Source organism: Pyxicephalus adspersus, chromosome 12 (genome assembly GCF_032062135.1).
Source record: "Pyxicephalus adspersus chromosome 12, UCB_Pads_2.0, whole genome shotgun sequence".
Taxonomy (NCBI): Eukaryota; Metazoa; Chordata; class Amphibia; order Anura; family Pyxicephalidae; genus Pyxicephalus; species Pyxicephalus adspersus.
This window is the reverse complement of record NC_092869.1, coordinates 11,166,106-11,188,852: the sequence shown is the minus strand read 5'-3', so window position 1 is coordinate 11,188,852 and position 22,747 is coordinate 11,166,106. Positions and strand designations below refer to the sequence as shown.

Genomic DNA, 22,747 nt, shown 5'->3' with positions numbered 1-22,747 from the left:
TTACTTCTAAGAGCACGATGATGTTATTTAGTTGGATTTGCATTATATATTAGAGAGGAAGTCCAACCAACAGTTGGGGCTAATGGGCTGACTATGTAGACTGTGCTCTCTATATGTATCCTAAAGTTTCATTTTCAGTTTTTACACCTGACAATTCATCACCTGTATCCTACTTACCCGGCTCTGGAGTCTCTGACTGTGAGGATGAAGATGCTGAACTGGCACCATCATCGTTGGCACTCTGCGAGAGAAGTCCACGGCCCGGAGGAAGTTTCATGCCAAGTTGCTCTGCCATCTCTACGTGGTCCCCTGGGTGAACATAATCAAACATGCTGCTTCCAGTCAGCTCCACCTGCACAGAATGAAAAAGCATTATATATTTTAATGACAAAGAAAAAACACCTAACTGCCAACATGACATAAATAATATGTATATTTGCTTTAGACCATCATATAGTAAGACTGAGATATCATTTGACCTATGGAGGTCTTCTAAACCATATTGTATGAAGTGAATGGGACTCCAGAATAGTTTTTCTGAGTCAAGGTGCTTACATATGACATAAAACTCACTGTTTGTTTGTTAGTACCATATAGAGGCAGACCTTATTGGTAAAATAGTAAATCTAGAGTCCCAGGGGGTGGTACATTAGAAATTGGTGTTTGGAACTCATACATAGACTAGAAGTTTTTAGGCTATTTACTTTTACTGTTTGCAATGAGAAAGCCAGAGCGCCACGAAGTCTGACATTATGGGTATTGTAGGAATACATATTAGAACCTATGAACGAAGAATCATAATATTTAAATACTATTTAAACCCTGCGACAGAAAGTCCAGTATCTTTGAACAAAAATGAGACTTTCTACAATACATAAAAATAAGATGTAATAACATATAAACTATTTAGCGATAACATGTATAGATAGCTAAATTTCTTTAGAAAAAATACTTAGTTTAATTAGATATCTTAACATGGAAAACTGTGCAAATTGTGCAAGTATGCTCCAGTTAAAGAACAAGTTCAGCTAAAAGACACTCCAGGCAGCCAGTTCTCAGCCTCTACCCAGATTTGTTATGTATTCTTTATGGATAACTGCCGTTAGCATTCAAGCATGGTCACAACATTTGCACAAATGCCCGAGAAGACCCTTTGCCTCCCTCCGCCATACCAAAATGTAGACTTTGGAAAGAGAAAAAAAATAGCTTGAACCGGACATAAAAGGTTACAAGGCACAAAGCTGCAGGGGGTACCTGGAAGCATTAGTAGGAAAGTGTAAGTAGATGACTGCATGCGAACTATAGCAAAGAGGCAGGCTGGCCGTAATATTAACACACAATGGTGATTTTAGTGTATTTACCTGGCCTTTTTTACGACCAAGAGACGGAGTTCAAAAAATTTAGCAATGTGGTTATAAAATGGATAAATTGTTTTAAAAACCATGTCCTCAGCCTAAAGACAACTTGCTTGTGTGAGCTATAGTTTTCATAAACTTAAAGTAAACCCATTATGGATGCCAGTGCTGATCATGTACACCTCACATAGAAAAAAAACTAAATGAATTCAAAAGGTGAGTAAGAAAACTTCACTAACCCATTCCAAAACATTACAATCTTTAGATAATCTATTAAGTATATCTGCATTGCACTTTGCTCCTAACATTTTACTTCTTGCACACAACAAGGCCAAGGCCACTGGTATGCAAGTAATAATCAACAGATTTTATTCAGGATATGAATCAGTTTTTTTCAAAGTATGAGAACATTTGAATTTGTTTCAAAGTATACATGGATTTTAGGTAGATAGATGGAGCTTTAAGCATTTAAATATTATGCTGGCTCCAATATTCCAGCTCATGGAACAGTGCCGGCTTTTCACAGCATACTTGAATAAAACTGCACATGAGAAGAAAAGGTGTTATAAAGCACAACTGCAACAGTAAGGAATCTATGATGCTTTATTCTCCGTATCTGCCTTTATTAGGTCTGTATATTTCTCCACTTGGCTCGTAGTTATTAATTTACAGAATCAACGCTGGGAACAGCTTTTGTGATCTCATATTAAATTTCCCCCTGAATCCGCCCCGTGGCAAAAATTACTCACATCGTTAAAAAATATTTAATTAGGCTGCAGTTTATAGCGGGCTCACAAGGGAGATGCCAGAATTAATGTGATTTGCATGAATTCCAGAGCCCTTTTTTTTTCCTGGCAGAGAAGAGTTGGGAATTGGGTTTTTATCGAGGTCGCTGACACAGACAAGGACGGAGACTTCGGAGGTATACAGAGATGTCACACAATGAAATCCCACGACATTCTTGAATTTAAAACATAGATTACTGACTCTGCATTTTAACCCACCACACAGCTTGGTTTATTACTGCTTTGACCCAGGAACCAGAGAGCTTTGTCCCTGTATCAGTATGATTTGAATTCTGAGGACCACCATATACCCCCCATCTCCACCACTCTTTAAATTAATCAGAACAGATAACAGGCTATACTGATGACCTTGCCTTCTTCATACTGCCAAATAATTGACAGCCGACTGCCAGACTTTCACTGTGACCCTTTCATCATTTTTCCTCCATTCGCAGACAGTGGCAGCTGCACCTGGGTCGTGGGCCACATCTCACCTTCCTCCTATACCGCCAGCTGCCAAATGTCCGTCTATACAAAATGAAAATATCAGCTTTCTGTTCAAGTGCCAGATAGTCCATTTGCAGGTGATGGCATTGCCAATCTCCACCCTGTTCAAACTGCCAACACCTCACCTGTAGACAGAGTCAAAGGTTTTGCCAGTCGCTTTGCCCACCTGGAGGGTGGTACATTAAACTGGCTTTAAATCATGACTGTAACCACCAACGATAATGACGCAATGAGTCGATAGAAAGCAAAGCACAGAAAAAAATCAAGAATATTTCATTTTTGTTTAAACAGGCAATTAATGGCGGAGGAAAAATCATGGAGCCCATGTGACGGGCACAATATGAGCGGATTGGAGGAGAAGAGAGAGGTTGCTAAGCGACAAGTAATGGAATAATTGAAGGAATACTCCTTCTTCTGTTAGACAGGTTTAAAAATTGATAGGTTAAGCAACCGGCTACATAAATGCGTATGTCTCACAATTTATCAGGATTATTTAGGAGAAACCCTTAGGGAAGCTAATATAACTAGAACAGACATGGTTTTGTAGTAAGTCATCTCATCTTCTCATTGTGAACATATTAAAAGAAGCATGTGCTATCCTATTAACATGCATTATATATTTCTTTTATCTGATGATGCATTTAGAAAATCTGTTTGCTTTTTTTTATTGCAAAAGATGCTAAATGTATGTAGATTATCAAAGTGAAGGAAGATAAGTGGCTCTGTAATGCATTGGTGAATCGCTTTTGTAAAGTTGTCAAGTGTAAAATGTACAAATGTAAATATAGAGGCAAAAAAAGAAAATATAAATCATATATATATATATATATACTGCAAATATTGTAAGTTGTTCCATGAGCAATCCATAAGCATTCTCCTTCACTGTTCTGACTTCAATAGTCTTCTGCGCATCATCATTGCTTCCTCAATACTGCCTTGCAAGTCAAACAAAGCTGCACTCCAAGCAGGCACAAAGCCACCATTTAATCCAACAAGCATAATTTTTCCCGTATATAACTTGCATAGTTACCTTAATCGGTTTTCTATTAGCTTACAGTAATGTTCGGCACTCAGAATGGTAAGGGGCAACGATCTCTTAATAGGCTGGCGGGTGCAAAGGGTGGGTTCAGACTCTATTTGCTAAATGGAACTATGTTATTATTACACATATTACAAACTGCTTTACAAAGTCCATTGTCATGTCACTAGCTGTCCCTCAAAGAGGCTCACAATCTAATGTCCTTACATCTGTCATATGTCTTTATTACAGGCCAATTTTAGAGGGAAGCCAATTAACTTAACTGCATGTTTTTGGAATGTGGGAGGAAATCGGAGTACCCGGAGGAAACCCATGGAAATACAGGGAGAAAACTTCATGCATATAGTGTCCCGTCCGAGATTTGAATCTAGGACCTAGCACTCCGAGCCACCGTGCTATACTCACAAAATTAATATTACACTATTTAATGGATGGGCTCCTGTAGGAAAACACTTTTGATTATAATTTACGTTTTATTTTCTTGCCTGCCGCTACATCACCAGTGCAACAATAAGATGATTTCCTGCAAATTGGACAATCTGTATGCATATTCAGAATATTTAAGCTACAATTTGTAAACTTACCTGATTTGATACTTTTATATATTTATGTTTAATATATTTAATACTTTTGCTCATTACTATCAATATGGCTGCATACGGAATGTCATCCAACCCACTACCAGACCCCACAAGACAAGGATCATAGATGTCTAGTGGGTTGGAAAGTTGTGCTAGAGATTCCCTGGTGATCTTCGCTGCTCCCTTATAGGTGTTGTTGCGGACTGGCTAACTCATAGTAGATAAGGGATTTGCATGTCAGGTGAAGTGAGGATCATGGGTCCCAAAATTTGTTTCTAAACAGTTAGATCTTGCTAAGAACTGCCAGGTTATGTTCCCTCTCATACACAGGGGGAACATACCAGTGGGTTAGACAATTGTGGCAACAAATGACACACTGGCAAGCTGAAAAAGATAGCAAACACCTAGGACACAAATACAATTTATTATTATGAACAAATTTTAAAAGATTTAACACCCTAAGAACACATAATATCACAATCTGACGTGAGATCAGATTCATACAAAGAATAATAAGGTCATCTCCTGATGGTATATTATGTAGGTAGATCCATAGACCTCTTTCTTGCATTTGACCTGATGCCAACATTAAGTAGTAGTCGAACAAGAAATATTATCTCTAAAATAAAAAGGAACATACAGAATACTGTTGGTATTCTGGTTTTCATCCAGCTCTATTTGTCAGTAATCTGGTGGTCCAGGAACACTTTTTTCTAACCTCTTGTCAATACAGGAGAGATATTCCCTAACAAACGCAAAAGCTTCTGTGCCACAACTAGGTTCAGTGCAAAGTAAATTCATTACAGTCAAATTAAATGGCTGCATCTGGAAACAATAAGAGAGAGAGAAAGGATGTCATCTAACCTAGGGTTCAGGAAAGAGATTCACCCAATCCACTTGCTGCAGTGGATTACGCTCAGATTTGGATAAATAAAATGGGCAGAAAAGCTGCTTTGTTACCTGGATAGAATCTGCTATGTATTCACTAACTGATTTACTTTGTTGTCTGGATTTGTTTTTATAGTAATGTACAAGCAACAGGAACTGCTAGCACTTGGTCATATGCATTTAGTATCATATGGAAAAACTTAACTATAGGCTAGGCTAGTAACTATTTATCTACAATATAAAAAAGGAGAATATCCTATATCTGTTTCAAACAGAAAGAGTTAAGCAGAGTGTCTGAAAACTAATAGTTCAGTGGAACACTCACAATCTATATAAGCACCTTATCCAAGGTCACAGAGTTCTGACATTGCATCTTGTACCCAGCCTTCCACTTCAGTGGCTAGTTTCTTTAACAGAAGCCAGCATCTCCTCCTCCTCCTTACAAGAGGTGTCAGGAGGAAAGTGCTGGAACAGGACCAAAAGGAAACATACATATTTCAGAAGTGCCGTTTCATTAGAAATCTCTTGTTGAGAAATGATTTATATCTAAGAGGGACGAACTTGGAGTCTGGACAAAGGCATCATGGGATGTCAGAGTGTGGCAGGAGTCATCCTTCTCCTGGGATGGACATTGACATATGAGAGGACCTGACGGTGACAGGGGGATTTAAAGCTTGGTGACAGTCACCTCCCACCCCCTCTCTCAAATTAAGCCTTTTATTGCCAGAAACACAAAAGTATGTGTCCCTGACATCTGTGTATTACGAGGATGTGATATGCCCTCTGTGTTATGAGGACAGCAGCCCTTTGCAATGTATTAAAAGGGGAAAATAGATCAAGCTTTTGATGTCTGTATTACCAGAAAGCACCATGCACCCATGGAGAATTTTAAGATAGGATAAAAGGTATTTGCATATTATAGTATTATAGTCTATTATCAATAAGAACTAATTCTAATTAAAATTCTCTCTTACTTATGACCCTTCTACTGGCATGTTGCTTGCCTCTTAGGCAATACGTATGGAGCTCTAAATGTTGGACCATTAATAATCAGAGAAACAACTATATTCAAGCCTTGCATCAAGAAGCATACAAATGCATGACAGGGATGAATACCATGCCGGCTAATCTCACTACATGGAGCCCCAGTCATATAGGGTTAAAATGCTTCCCAATGCTGGCAGTCTCTCCCCTCCATAGGCTGCGTGTATTGACTCTCCTCTCGCAGGCGTTTAGTAATCCACGCTGACTGTTTGTCTTAATATTGCTCTCCGTTTTGCAGTACATGGGAATTATGCAGTTTAGATGTCTGTATATTAAAAAAGGATTTAATTAAATCTGGTGCCTAGAACACCCCCCAGCACACTCGGATTCAGGCTATAATGACAAATTTACTTCCTATTTATTACCATGCACAGGGGACCTTCCTCGCTGCCTCCCCCCCCCCCCCTTAACTTTCCAAAATTCACATTCTCTGCATATTACCATAATATTCATTATCCCAACAAGGCATAAAATGTGACTTCCCACGAGTGCAATACCTAATTCCTCAAAAAGAGACAAAGATAGCGACATAATCATTGAATTACAACTTTTTACATCTGTTCATCTTGTCGGCATATAAATTCTGTTGTTATGGAGAAAGCTGAAACAGAGATTAGCATGGTCCATATTTGATGGAATGGTGGGCTGAAAGAGTCGTTTGTAAAGCAGTGAAATTAATAAAAATCTGGAAGAATGGTATTCCTAATTGTATTAACCTACTAATAAAGCCATCTTCTGTATTATGAATGAATGTTTCTATTGCAATTGATGCAGTAATACAGGTTCCCATATATTTACATTTAGCATGTGGAATCTAAAAACATAATAAAGCATAATAAAGACACACGGACAAATAAATATAAATGATAAACAGATACACAGTATGCGTGCGTATATATATATATATATATATTTATAGCCACATTGTGTTGGGGGGGTAGTGCACATGTAGGGTGGTCCAAAAGGGACTGCCAGGGTCCTATGATTTATTGTGACTGTAACATTGAATAAGTAATTTAATAGCACACTTCTAGCTGGTCTGCAGCTGTTTTCCTTTACATTATATATTTTGATACTGTTGTTGAACAAGATTATAGAAAGGCCACAGCTGCTGAGAAGAAGAAAGGGTTATACTTACCTGAGATTTCAGTCCTTTTCAGAGGTAAGCTGGCATCCAATATAAGGAGGTCATGGTCTCTTAATTGCTTGTATCCAGGAAGGTTTGCTGCACTTTTTTTCTCCAAACCAACCAGCGTCCTGCTTGTTGTTCTGACATTGTCGCACACACAAACTTTAATGGTGGGTGGGTGAACATATATGTTTTGATTTGGTTTATATGCATACTTGTAGTGTGGGCTTAAATCATTACAGCAGTGTTCATTATATTATATGTATTTATTGTTTTATTAGAAAGTTAGTCATTATTTTAGTGTAAACTTATTATTATAACGTGTACTTTTAAACATATATGTATAAGTACACTAACGCATTTCACACCATAGATCTTTAACATGTAGAAGGATGATTGGCATGCAATCTGTGACAGAATTCAATCAAATTACAAAATAATTCCATTATCTTGCTGTTTTAAGTGATGTCGACCTATAACAAGAGTTCATTGTTTGGATTTTTGGAGTTGAAACAAACAACTGGTAAATGATTGTCGTCCTTATAGGTCAAAATCTAGAATGTGTACTACTACCTCCCAGTGATCTGTAATGCACTGAACAACTAAAATTAAATGACCGCTGCTGTTTCCTATTGAGGAGGACACAGCGTGACATCCCCGACTCTATAGAGTCTAATCTCCATAGAATGAACAGAGCTGTCTATACATCACTTTTTCCTTCCTACAGTAATCTAACATCTGCACTGAGCTTTATTGACTGAATTAAGAAACAGATGCCCTTCCTAAAATATCAACTCATTGGGTTTGATTTATTAAAGCTCTCCAAGGCTGCAGAGAATACACTTTCATCAGTGAAGCTGGGTGATCCAACGAACCTGGAATGGTTTTCGTCAAAGTAATGTGCTATTTGCTATCAAATGTTTTGAATCTTGTACCAGATCCATTTCAGGTTTGCTGGATCACCCAGCTTCATTGATGAAAGTGTATTCTCTGAGGCATTGGAGAGCTTTAATAAATCAGACACAGAGTGTAAAATAACAGCCATCAACTGTATAAACAGGTTACAATGAAACATGACAGAGACTCTAAGGGGTCTATTTATAATGTTTTCATCCAGGATTCACCCATAATTTACCCAAAATGTACACGTTCTGTACATTAAATTAAATTAGAATAAACTTTTACTATTACTATTATTTATACATCTTCTAACTGAATTTAGTGTAAAAATGCATTTCAGGTAAAAGCTGGGTTAAAACATTTAAAAATAGACCCCAAAAGTCTTGGCTTAGGTAAAACCTATTAAATAACCTCATTGGCTGACACTGGTGATCACCTATTGAAATTGCTAATTACCTGTAAGGTATGCTGATTTCCTGCTCAGTCAGCTATGCTGACCTGCAACAAGCACAGAAATTTGGAAAATCAAAAATGCTCATGTGCGTACTTGTTCTAGGCCAGCGATTCAGAGCATTAAAGCAAAACGATTAGTGGCAAAGTAGCATTTTCAGAAGAAGAGGGCAGTAAATGAAGCCACTGTGTTTCTCTTATGATGGGTTTACATTCCAATCTAATACATTCCAATTCCATTTAATACATTGGCTACAAGCCTAAGATTTGACCATTCCTAAATGGCATGGTAATCACAACTTTATATCTGTGTGGTCTGTATAAACTATAGATTGCACATCATTCATAATATAAAATCTAGGGAAAATAACCCTCTAAGCTTTGCATGAGCCTCAGTATAAAGTGGAATCACAAGACATTACAAAGCTTCAGCTAACAAATATATTCAGCTGCATATATAATTAATATCTTCTTTGGTAAGAGTGATGCATGAATGTGCACATCACAATCCTACCTAATAGCCATCAGACATAAATCTTTACTAAAATGGTTTATATATATGGCATTCGGTGTATGTATGTGTGTGTTATGCTGGATGATATATGTGTGTACAGAGTTGTCTCTGGCTGGCAGTCTAACTGTTTGTTTTCACACGCTGAGCTGGGTATAATATTCTCGGCTTGAATCTTTATTACCCATCTGGCACAGCCCGTGCCTAGTATCATTCATTCCATTTACACAAACAAATATCAGGGCTGAACATTCACTGCACAGGGGCTGAGGGAAGCTCACCTTCCAGCCTCTTCATACTGAGAAGCTGCCTGACTGAAGGGAGACCAGGTGTGCAAGAGGTCAAGAAGAGGAAGAACCAGGGGTAAAGAAGAACAAGTAAATTAGAGGATGAATTGAAAAAAAACGATACAGGAAGAAATCCCAAGGCACTGGTAGTAATAAAACGACAGACAGGAATGGTTAGAGCTGCTTAAAAATGTGATGGAGAGATGTGATTTAATAATATAGAAGAAGGAGCTATGCTCCAAAATGATTGAGACATGTCCTATTTTATTATTTATTTTTAAAAACAAAATATAGCAAAAAGCAGCAATATTAAAGGGTCAAAACTAAAAATTTAAATAAAATACAAATCTAGTTCATATATTCACTCCTGAACTGTACTAGCACAATTGGTTAGCTTTAATTTCTACACACACCAAATTGATATCCAAGATATGTGTGACCTTAGATTATGCCACACGAAGTTCATACATCAATTTTTGCTAAACACCTAGAAGTAAGGACGTAACAGCAAGTATGGGTACAGGAAAAAAAATCTTTTATTTCCTGGTTTGTTTAAGGGAACTGAAGCTGATGTCAGCTTTTTTGAGCAGGTCAAACTTATTCAATCTTGTCTTCTGAAACACATTCTAAACACATTCTTCACTTGGCCTCACATATGCAGCAGTTGGAGAACATATAATAAACTGTTCCACAAGGCTTGTAAAGGCTGGGGTATTGCCAAGGCTGTTTTTATATACCAGTCTGCATATCTACGTATTAATGACAGCAATTAGGGTAAAGTGACAGCTGAAAATGGGAGGGCAGGAAAAAAATAGAAAGTCTATAGTGGGAATATGTGAGAAAACGTATTTGAAAAGTAAGGAAATCATTTTGAGGATGTAACTACAGATAAGTAGGCGAGGAAAGAACTATGGGTGGTAAGGGGTGACTTCAGGTACACATACGCAATGGATATCACAGTTTGAAAATAAAAAACTGATAAAAAGGTAGGAAAAACAAGAGATGGAACAGTGAGAAGAGGCAAATAAGTCTTTTACAAAATAGTAAAGGCAAAGAAGAAGTAACAGTGAACAATAATTCCACCCCCCTCACCAGAGCCTCATAAATCGTTTTTGTTTCCAACTGTAGTCCATGCATAAAGTTTGTAGCTACAAACTTTTTGCATGGACTACAGTTGGAAAAACAAAGATTTATGAGGCTCTGGTAAAGGGGATCGAATTATCCTTTCTATCTTTTACATCTAGCTCAAGTGATGCCCTTTATTGGCTAACTTGAGTTAATAAAAATGCCAGCTTTTGGGATTTGCTAAGATGCGTTCTTCATGGTTCTGAATTGGCTAGCACAATAAAAGAATCTACTATTTTAAGTTAGTCCATAAAATGGAGATAAATGTGGGACTACTACTTAAGGAAATATGCTGTGACACCTTGGTGGTGGCCTGGAAAATCTTCTATCTACATTTCATAGGGTAACTTCTGCAAACAATAAAAGCCTGGGAATGCAGGATCAAAGTAATTTCTTCTGCCTCCTCAAAAGTTTGGAGCTGGATAAGTTTAAAAAAAGTGAATGATCCTTGGGATTCCTGATGGCTGACTTTGTGTGACCTGTTCATTACTATTTTCTTCTATAGGGTGGGGGAAGAAATGTAAAGTGAATGTAGCTAACTTTTTCTTTTTCTAGATTTATATGAAGGACCATTGACCGTAACTGATTATCTATACATGGGAATATGGCACCAAATGACTCATTCACTAAAGGCGTGTAATAATTTGCAATATGTAATATTGTTATGTTAAGTCGATTTCAGTTCTGCCAGGAAAATGAACAGGAGGTCAGGGAGAAGACCCTGGGTATGATCGTAAGCACAGTTCAGGCAGTGCTGGAATCAGCTGAGAGGTTGAGATAGAAAGTGAAGAAACAGTGATAAAATTACAGGAAGCATAACAGCAGAAAGACGGGAGGGAAGCTGCTGCCTTTACCACTGAGTGAGTGCAGCTGAGCTTTTCATTTCACTGTGAGCCCTGCGGTCTGTTTAGAGCAGGTCGATACACTTGTCTGAGGCAGAGAATGGATTAGCACATCATTCATGCAGCTGGCGGGAGGCGCTACCCAGGGCGACAGGGACCGAAAAACTAAATTACAAAATGTGGCGGGGCAGAGGGCGTAAGGGGCAGATCACATGGGACGACTGGTAACCAAAAGCATGCTTTATTGGGTGAAAATTCGCAACACGTACAGGTCTACCTCAATGTACTCCATGGCATCCCAACTTCTCTGTACTGCCATTAACTTTCTGATGACTGAAACTAAGAAAACACAGTCAAAATATCTGAATCTTCTGAACATCTTTATGTCAAATATATAAACAGCATATCAGTTATGACAGTTATTACCAATGATGAAGAAAAACTTATTTAGGATTAGGTCAATTTTTACATACATTTCTGGAATGAAATACCTAAGCCATCCCTTGCATATTTCTATTTATACTGGCACTGACATATTAAAGTTCAAGTATTTTCCAATATGGCTGCCAATATAAGTCCTAACAGTATGCAATTAATGCCATTCAGACTTGTGGTTGATTGCAGTGTTCAACCATGCTCCTAACTGCTTCCAGTCAACTGAATGAGAACAGTTGGGCACCATTTTGTGCATGTCTTTACATATGGTTGCAATGTATAACTGCATGGTTCCTAAAAGCAACAAGTCACTTCTGGCTGAGTGGTTGCTTTTTCTCCTCTGGAAAAAGAACCGCAGCACAACTAGAAGGGCAACACATGCAAATGCATTAGGCTGTAGTGTGGTTTGCAGCTCCAGGGTGCATAGAAAAATGCAGCTGGCCACACAGCCTTCTACTGCTAGGGTGATAGGGGCCAACATTTTTGTAAAAAGGAAGGTAGATGGCCTTTGTGTCAGGCTAACCAATGTAGGCACACCTATCCATCTTCAACTCAGTCAGACAACTCTAAAATTTATAAATGAACATACAGCAGTATACATGCAAACCTAAAGAAAATATTTTAGTCCCAAGACCATGTGCAAGAAATCCATTGTCCTTTAATCTGTGCATTAGTTTGGTTGAGAAGTTGGGAATCTGGATTCCACACTCTGAAATTGGGACACAAAAAGCCATTAAAAGCCAGAGGTCCCAAGCCTTTGTCAACTATTTTTAAAAACAAAGGACAAACAAAAGTTTTGCTTGATCATTCTCTTTTATTGGACATTGGTTTAATGCAAATCTTATAAGGGTACACTACTATAGGGTTTAGCAGCATCATAACAAAATAAATATACTGAATTTATAATGTCATTTATAGCAATGCTTCAGTGAAAACTGTCAGTTCACGGATTAGGTTCAGTTTAAATATTTGTGGTCTGAGGACAAGTAAAATAGTTTCCAGAAGTCTATTTAAACTAAGTTTCATTGCAATTAAAGCCTGGCAGAATATTCCACTGTACATAACAATAATAAGATATCAAAACACCTCCAAGCTGTAGTCAGCTTCTGAAAGAATGAAGCGGAGAATTAGCCTGCAAACACTATCTGACTGTAGCAGAGAATTGGTTAATGCATTGGTGAGCTGCCCAACCAGATTACCTGCCAGCTCTGCACACACAGCCAAACTGAGGGACAATGAGTTTTCCTGTTGACATCTTTAATATTAGCCTCTCTAACTAACACCAATGAGCAGGGAATGTCACTGGGATGAAATATGAATTACTGCATCCAACATGTGCTCATTTATCAACTGAGGATGGAGGAGAAAGAAGTGGGAGGGGGGTGGCAGAAATAACATTTAGGAATGGGGGAAGAGACAGCTTTAGTTCTTGCTACAAAACCTTATAATATAAAAGCAAACTCCAACACATACAATTTTATTATCAACATGGCAACCTAACTTGAACATGTATTTATTGCCAGGCAAGTGATTTAGGATTACCTAATGAACAGTTAAGAAGGCTTCAGATGTAGGAGAATGATCGTTTGTACATTGATGACACCACAATCATACAACTTTCCAACTCTAAAGCTGCGTACACACCTCCAATAATTATCGTTGGAAACGAACGACCGATCGGCCAAAAATCTTTCACAAAAAAGGTGACTAACGACTGACCAACGATGTTGATGAACGAGGATTGTCGTTGGAAATGAACGACCGTCACAGCGGATATGATTGGCCGATGATCGTTCGCTATCTATCTATCGTGTGTACGGTCGTTCAGTGATCGTGCATGTTTCTGCAATACACTTTCTCCTTTACATGTCACTCCCTGCATCGATCGAACAATTGTATCTAGCGTGTGTACATTATTGGGGGATTTATTCGAACGATCGTATCAACACAGCATGTACAGAATTGTGCACAATACGGTCGTTCAAATATATCGTGCATAATCGTTGATTGGTCGTAATCATTCGTTTTCTAACGATAATTATTGGAAGTGTGTACCTAGTTTAAGAAAATACAGATGAAATTGTGAAATTCTATATTTCTGTGCAGATAAAAATAACATCATGTAAAAGTTTAGATTCCTTTGTGTTTGGATCCTACAGCCACCCATGATCCTATTAATAATGTCTATATTATCTGCCAACTATGGAATCTTCCAACAATGCCAAATGATTATAAATTTGTTAACATCTTTGAGAACAGTTGTAACATGAAATTGGTTACACAGATATGTTGAAAGTGTTTGTTTAGCCCAAAAACTACTTAAGCCTAAGGTTGGCATTGCTCAGGCAGCAGTCTTTTCTAAAAATTAGGAAAAGCCATGCCGCTGCATAGAGGCTAGGAGCCTCGGCAAATTCATGATGGGGCTTATCATATCACTTACCATAAACATACAAATAGCAATGATCACATGCAAGGTGCAGTAACCCCAGCAATGGTTCACATCATTTACAGCAGCCATAGCAATAAAATCGAATGACTGATTAGGAGCATTTGTGAACAGCACTTTCTCCTAATAAACTGGCCAATGTATTCCATCAATATCTTTTATGTTTCAAATGCAAAACAGCCTGGTGGATTGCTTTGCTCTCTTCCATACGCATTTATCACTAGCTGCACTGAGGGGGTTAAATGCCCCTGGATGGCAATTACCCCTTCATGCCTGGGTTTCTGCCACAAATACACCTGTCTCCTCCCCTAAGCAAGAGGAACGCAGGAACCTTGACTCTGAAAGTCAGGCCCTGCGCTGAGTGATAAGATTCCCCGGGGATCGCTGGCATTATCTCTCTTCAGCACTTGGACAGCTCCCAGCCATTGGCGGCCATGTGGCTGGCTCTTCTAGGAGGGAGGGGAAACTTGCAGCCCCTGAGAAATCAATTTCCTCGCCTGCTCCCCTATTTGCTTTTCAGAATGCCCTTGTCGGACGCGCACTGAGACATGTGAGCGTGGCTCACTGATAATACAGCCAGTGAACTGTGTCCTGGGAATTGTCCGCCCCTCTTCCTGGAGCTCACAATTTCCTCTCTCCCGCCTCAATCTCCGCTCATCTCTCTCCATTCTATTAGCATTTCTGCCCGATTCTTGCTTAAAGTAGGCGAACAAGACAAATGTTTGCTAGCATTCCTATAAGCAACGGTGCAGATGTAGCCCCTGTGTTCCAGGTGACAGTCCTAGAAGTTGAGGATTTGCCCCTGGAAAAATGTTGTCTTTAGGCTGTTCATGAAAATAAGAAACAATGCTAATCTACCTTCTCTTTATGTTATATTCACCTTTTATTCAGCTTCAGATTTTAATTATTGATATATAGAGGTGTTTAATAAACACTTTAGGAATTATGATTCCAAATTCAAAAATTAATTATTTATAATTTTATATATAGAATTCTATATATATATATATTTATATAAATTCTCTCTCTCTTTCTCGCGCTCTCTCTCTCTCTATATATATATATATAATTCTATAAACGTAATGTGATAAGTGGTGGTATAATGTTCTATAGATCCCTAATACCAAAATCATTCATCAGTTCAGGAGCAAAGCGTGCTTGCAAATTATTGTATGTTAAATTGTAATGCAAATTAATATTATACACAAATATTCACTATTTGCCTTTAAAATTGTATTTGCTGTACTAACATTTCATACAAGCTTAAAAGCTGAACTCTATTGTGATATAAACTACACAAATGATTGAAGCTCTGACTTCATTTTAAAGGGGCTTCTGGTGGAAACCAGGTTTTTTTAAAACACATATTAGGCAGGCATGGGTAACTGTTGTCACCAATGGCAAACATGCCCTAAGAAATTCTTAAGTGCATGTAAGTAGTCAAGAATTGCTTGCAAAATGATTGTGCCAAGATGTAACAAAGGATGAAAATATGAAAACAAATAATACATTAATAAAATGGCGATTGTTTTGATATACAGAGTTTTGCCAAACTAAAGGTCATTCATTTAGGCTTTACATTTGCATTAGGAAAAATTATTTCATCTCTATTCAAGTGCTGTGCAACTGTAGCAGCCCAAGGTGATGATGCCTCTTTGTATGGCAAACCAGACCAGGACATAGGTTGTATTTGCTTGTGATAATACACATTTTTATTGTGCATTGCAATGTGTTTTCATGCATTCTGCATTTTTAGTTGGGTTCTATGGATCAGTGAAAACCAAGGCTGCTAGTGATGTGTTTAGATGTGCTGCCATTGTAATAAAAGAAATGCACCTACACTATATTGGGCGTTGCATTGTATAGGTGGTCCATTGAAAACAATTAGAAAGCTATGCACATGCCTTGACGTGTTTTACTAAACACACATTAAATTGCGTATGCATACACATAGGCTGAAGTTCTAATTATTGATATCTTTCTCTACTAGTTTTAAATGGTAAATTCTGAACAAAAGATACCACTGTGAACTGTAAAAGCTTCCTTTAAAGTAGTGACAAATGTAACTGCTTAAGATGCTCACTGCAATCGTTTTATCAAACATGTGGAGGCTGTGTGTGACACTACAAAGGCTTCACACCTCCCTGTCACACAAGTATCATTTTAATTACATGTGTTTGTTATACCAGTCATTTGTACCTTTCATGAGCAGATGAAAAGCCTGAGCTTTAGTGGGGGGGAATCTAGATGAATCACAGATAACTACAAATGAAAATTCTCTTCTGCTATCACTGAACGGATCTGATCGCACATTTACTGAAAACACAACATAGCTGGCTTGTCACAGTAACTCTCATGAATGTATGAAGTAACTAACCAATCAGACCATAGGAATCTCTGGGATTCATATGAATCTCTATGACATGGTGGCAAGCCTTGCAACCCTAGGTCCCAGGTTTGAATCTCAAAGCCAATCTGCATGCAGTTCATATGTTCTCTTTGTGTTTTCAGCATATGGGATAAAACCCATGCAAATATACTAAATTTATATAGGCTACTATTATATGTACCCAAATTTACTTTATTTAGTATCTTACAATCTGTTTTTTAGCATCACAAAGGCTGGGTGTGAGAGGTGCATAAGTAAAAGACAGTCAGGTGTCTTTTATGTATCGTCTGACAGCAGAAGAAAGAGAGAAGAAAGATGGCTTCATCAGGGTCTTGCTGCCCCTTTTCTGTCCAATCACGAGCTGAGCACAGAAGGATTCTAAGCTATGATGTTTGCACCAGCATAATTCAGGTTATGTGTTTATTAATACCTATAGCTGTTTTTTTAGTTCAAACCCAGGCAAGGACTGAGAGGACTGCATTTGGCTAAGAATATACGTTTTATATGTTTATATGCAAATAGAAACATGTTTATAATTTCTGCATCCATATTATCTTTTGTGTATTTCATTTCTAACATCTTTTGGGCAGCTAACTGGGTACCTATTAAAGTATTGTGAAAACCATATGGTACATAAAAAGACTGGTAAATACACACAAATAATTGTATAGAAACTCCAACCAATCCTACTTCCTTCTACGGCATGCTTGGATTAGACTGTCATCTGTGTTCATAATGTCTTAACAATTATTTTATGGATCGACTGCAGCCAACTGTTAAAAGTTGGCACGCTACAACACTTTGATCATGGGATTCTCAGGGGATCAGTGAGTTAGCTGTCAGTAGAACATGTTATGCTCAATCTGTCAAATTATTTTATACCTGTCAACCAAATGACTGTCATCTTCTAAACATGCAAATATGTGTAATAAATATTGAATGTATGGAATGTATGTAAGCCTATATATCACTGGTGTCCAACTCCAATCCTTGAAAGCAAGGATCTGCAAACATTTTTTTAATATTTCTCTAGGGGCTCATTTATAGTTTGCATGCATTGCTGTTTGTGTTCAATGCACTGCAGTCAGTGGCTCGTTCATTTAAATAGGCTGCCAAACACCGAACACAGATTCTGCATTTTTCAAAGCATGGTGCATGGGATACCCTTGACAATAAATGGCAACGCAGAGCCCCAACGCATGTGTGGTCTATTGCAATTGCACATGCATTTCTGCACAACACATTAATGTGAGTCCTAACTGTGCATTTAGTGGACACCCCTTTGGAGCCAGGTTTGGTAACCGCAGAGGTAAATTTCAAAAGTTTTTAGAATCTGGAATTTAGGTGTAATTTGATTCTATGTTACACTATATTATTCTAAAGTTACACTCAATACCAGCTTTTTCTTTTTTACCACTGAGTGAACACCTGCTAATAACTATATTCTATCTTCACAATACATTAGGTGATTTACACTAAATAAGCTGATGGTCAGGGGGTAGAATGCTTCTTACCTAATGATTAGTGTGTAGTGGACCCCTTTGCAGATAGGTAAAATGATCCATGGTGTTAGTGGTTTCGCTCAGAGCTCAAGGAACCCATAGTAACTTCTGGAGCAACCCCAAGGATTTGAAGAAACCTGGTTAAAAAGGTCTTTCTTCACAGTACAGTAGGGTGTATAGTTATTATTATAACTAATAATAATATTATTAATAATAATAACTAGTATTTATATAGTGCTGACATTTTATGCAGCACTTTACAAAGTCTAAAGCCCAAATCACTAGCTTTCCCTCAAAGGGGCTAACAATCTAATGTCCCTTCTTTAGTCATTTGTCTTTAATACAGGCCTAAGGTCAATTTGGGGGCCAAGTAACCTAACTGCAAGTCTTTTGAATGTGGAAGGAAACCAGAGTACACGGAGGAAACCCAGCAAACATGGAGAGACTCTAATATTGTAAGCTCCTCTGGGCAGGGTCCTCCTCCTGTGTCTGTATCCATATTTATTATACAGCCTTGTGTAATATGTTGACACTATATAAATACTGTTTAATAATAAAAATGTAAACTTCATACAGATTGGGCCCTGGTTAAGATTCGAACCTGGGACCCAGCACTGCAAAGAGTGCTAACCACTGAGCCATCATGCTGCCCTAGTTATATATACAAAGTAAATAGTTTATAAATTCACCTCTTACTAGATTTCCTTTCCTTGTAAAAAACGGAAACATTTTCATGCATACAAAAACTTATAAAACATGGGACAAAAAAAGTGTTACTAAAAATATATTGATGAATTACATCTTATAATATTTTTATGTTCTCTTTCATATAGCATTACAAAGCATAGGAGCTAAGGATTTGCCCATACTTCTTTCCTAGATCTTCCAGATGTGTCAATTCCCCGAAAATACCAGTCTTTCTATGGGCATATGCTCTCTTGGCACAGGAGCCTGTGCCTGTGGCGTGGACCCAGGAGCTGGTTCTGTGCTGGCCCAGGGAAGGCAGCAATAGTTTAGCAAGCTCCCCAAGCACAAACACTCTACCATCTGTTCAACAAGGAAAACACACACGTCTCAATTAAAGGCAAATGCCAATGCACTGACAGGCAGGCTCGATCTACAGCTGGGTGTAATGGTAGAGAATAGTCTATGGGGCTGATTTCTTATCTCTGAAAAACATCAATCTGCTGCGATGAGTTTATAGCTATTACACCAACATCCTTTTTGACCATTTGCATAACTGATCATAAAAATAAACAGGTGTCTCCTTTTGCATTGTGTTCTGAAATTAAAAAGTGTGCCAAAGTATTACAATACAATGTGTATTTTCCAGTAAAAAACTTAAAAATGCTTATTTATTTATGATTACATAAGATCCTGCATGATTACATAAGACCAGAAAACATAACTAATGCCAAAAAGTTACTGATAAAAAAAATCTGTAAAACGAATCAAAGCTGCATACTAAAATGAAATACTTGGCATTTAGCTGTCATCGCTGTGCAACCTATTTTTTTTTAGGATGGATTCATTTTAAAAACATGATTGCCAATATTGATCTATGGGATTGCCAAACAGAAAGTCAGCTGAATGTACTAAATTATTGTTCTCCACTCTTACATTACATTATTGTGTTCTGTAATGTAAAGGAGAACCTGGATGCACACATAAGACACGTGGCCAAATCTAAAAACTCTCAGCCAAAGAAGGTATTTAGGATAGATTGTTTTTGCCAAGAAACACTTGTACACAATGGGTTATGGAGAACATTCTTAGCTAAGATCCTACAACATCCAGATATCTGCTTCTAAATGTTCTCCAAGCTGTCTTGTATTCAGACTTACAAATCACATTTTTTGGAGTTCTTATGTCATTTTGTTTCAGTTTCTGAACACTGCAGACCAACAAGCATTTACACTGTGCACTGTAACTTATTGATTACGTATTCACTCTGCCCTCTTTCACCCAGCTGTCTTTCTAACCAGCACTCCATCACTTAGCTGGACAACCATATTAGCCCATTTACCGGACACTAATGGACTACTTTATTATTGACCATCACTTTAATGGACTTTCCCTTTGATGCTGGCCTGCTTATTTGCTATAGTATGTTCCTCTATAGAACTACAATTCAGGCCACCAACATAAAATAATAGGGTGATAGTGGTCAAACATACCAAAAAAACAGACTTCTTAATTAAGAGATTTGACTTTGAAATTTGACTTGCTTGGAGTACATATACTATTTACAATGTATTAATCCTGTCAAAGAGGAAATATGGACTTTTAGAAAGGTTAGATGACTGGCTGTTACCATGTCCTTCAGTTATTAGTTCTTTCTAAATCACTGGTCTTCAACAAGATCAGAAATGTGAGACGTTCTTATCTGAATACTTGCTCTGGGTCAGACTGGGGGAGGGAAAGGCCAAACTAGGAGCCAATCAGGCTCTGCTGCACGCACATGTGCTGATAGGAAATATTCTATTCAGGGAAGAGCACAAAGTGAGCAGTAAAGATTTATCAGTGTATTTTCTTGATTTTATAGTCAGAAGGGTATGCGAAGTTCCACCACTGGATTTCTTAACTGTCACAAAGAAAGTGGTGTCACCCTCCTGGATGCACTAGTATCCATACATGTGCCAGTTTTACTTGTATTTCAGCTAAAGATTTAGATGTTTGCCTGGATATCTGCATTAAACAATATTTAGGGAAAAGAGCTGAATGATAATTTTGATCACCATTACATTACAGCCAGGAAAGTAGCATTGTCAGTGATTTTTCCTGTTAACGCTGGAACACATGAAATCTGCAATAAAGGTAATGTTAGAGAGGATTTAATTTTATTTAGATTTATGAAGTTTAGATTTTTGTGTTTTTAAGTGACTTTTGGACCTTTTATAGTCACAATGTTCACAGAAAGGCCAGCAGTATAGCATGAGTACTTCATTCTCTATAGAGCACAAGGTGTTAACTATTATGAGCTCCTGGGCATTGTTGATTGTATATCAAAGGAAAGTATAGGTTAGGAAGGCTTGGATAATTTAGACTGCAAAAAGTAGGTTATTACAGACCAGAACTCAGAATTGTATACTAGGCACTGCTACATGGTACAATATATTATAATGATATCTCAGTAGCAATCAGGAAATGCTGGACAAATGATGCTGTCAAATTGCTTAGAATGCAATACCACCAAGGGCCTCTGGATGTTCTCAATTTTAAGCATAATATACATGTATCCCTAAAAAATTCATTGTGGCAGGACAAACGTGTTATTAGTAAAGTTATAGGCAATGCTTGCCAAAGTTTAATGCCAGCAAAAATATACTGTGCAATAATCGGTGCACCTACAGTAGATAATGTATAGTTACCTGTCAATTGGCAAACTGTTTTAATAAAATCTTTTACTTGAATTATATTTTATTTCACACCTGAACATGTGCAATTGAATAATCCACTACATTCCATAAATTAGATTAAAGTAGAATTTCTGTTTGACAATTAATTCACTTCTACATAATCTGAGTAGCTAAGTAGATTACAATTTGCTCACAATTACAAACTCAAAGTATAAACTGGGTAAAATATTTTGCTCGATTATAATCCGATTGCAATGTTATAATTTGTTACCATCACATGACCGATTCTAACCTGCACATTAAGAAAGACGTAAAAGGCTATGTACACACGTGCAATAATTACCGCTCGAAATGAACGACTAACAACAGATCATCCGATAATTGTTAAAGAAAATGTGAACAACGATTGGCCAACGACGCCGATGAACGCGGAATGTCGCAGGAAATGAACGACCGTCCCGGTGGATCGGATTAGGGCGATGATCGTTCGCTATCTATTACGGTCGTTCAGTGATTGTGGATGGTTCTGCAGTACACTTTCTCCTGTACATGTCACTTCCTGCATCGTTCAAACGATCGTATCTAGTGTGTGTACATTATTGGTGGATTATATTTGACCGATCATTTCGTTTCAGCATGTACAGAATCGTATGATCGTTCAAAATAATCATGAATAATCGTTGATCGCTCGTTAATCGTTCGTTTTCTAACAACCATTTTTGCACTTGTGTACGTAGCCTTACAACCAAACCAATGCAAATCACAAGACTCAGCATAGCATTTTTTTTCCTGAACACCGGTTTAGAATTTATTATTAGTCTGTATTATTTACGTAATGCAATAGTCCTGCTGAAATATAATACATTCCCCATTACTTAACTGGATTATAACCATCTAGGCGTTATAATTTCATCATCCCATGGATGGATTATATCCTTCTGATCAACAGCTCTTTGGCTCTAGATTACCTTTCTTTACCTTTACCATTCCTCACATATCTGGAATAAAACATTAATAAAGAGAGGCACGTAGCCGTAAGAATTAGGCGCAGTGACTACATGACCGGGGGCTGGGCCTAGCCCAGAGCTTTTGAGGGGTTAAGAAAAAGGGTAGTGTTGCCAGAGGGGGCTGGGCTAGTGTACAACGTGGGATAGGAGGAGATTAGGAATGGGA

The 22,747-nt window shown here is 37.8% G+C and overlaps 1 protein-coding gene across 4 annotated transcripts in view; it reads right to left on the bottom strand.

Annotated features, from left to right (window-relative positions):
• NPAS3 (neuronal PAS domain protein 3) overlaps window positions 1–22,747 on the bottom strand; it is a 298,073-nt gene that overhangs the window by 47,451 nt on the left and 227,875 nt on the right. For all 4 annotated transcript variants that reach the window (XM_072427890.1, XM_072427891.1, XM_072427892.1 and 1 more), the window contains one exon: window positions 178–352. In XM_072427890.1, coding sequence (XP_072283991.1) covers window positions 178–352 — 175 coding nt within the window. The remainder of the gene's footprint in view (window positions 1–177; window positions 353–22,747) is intronic.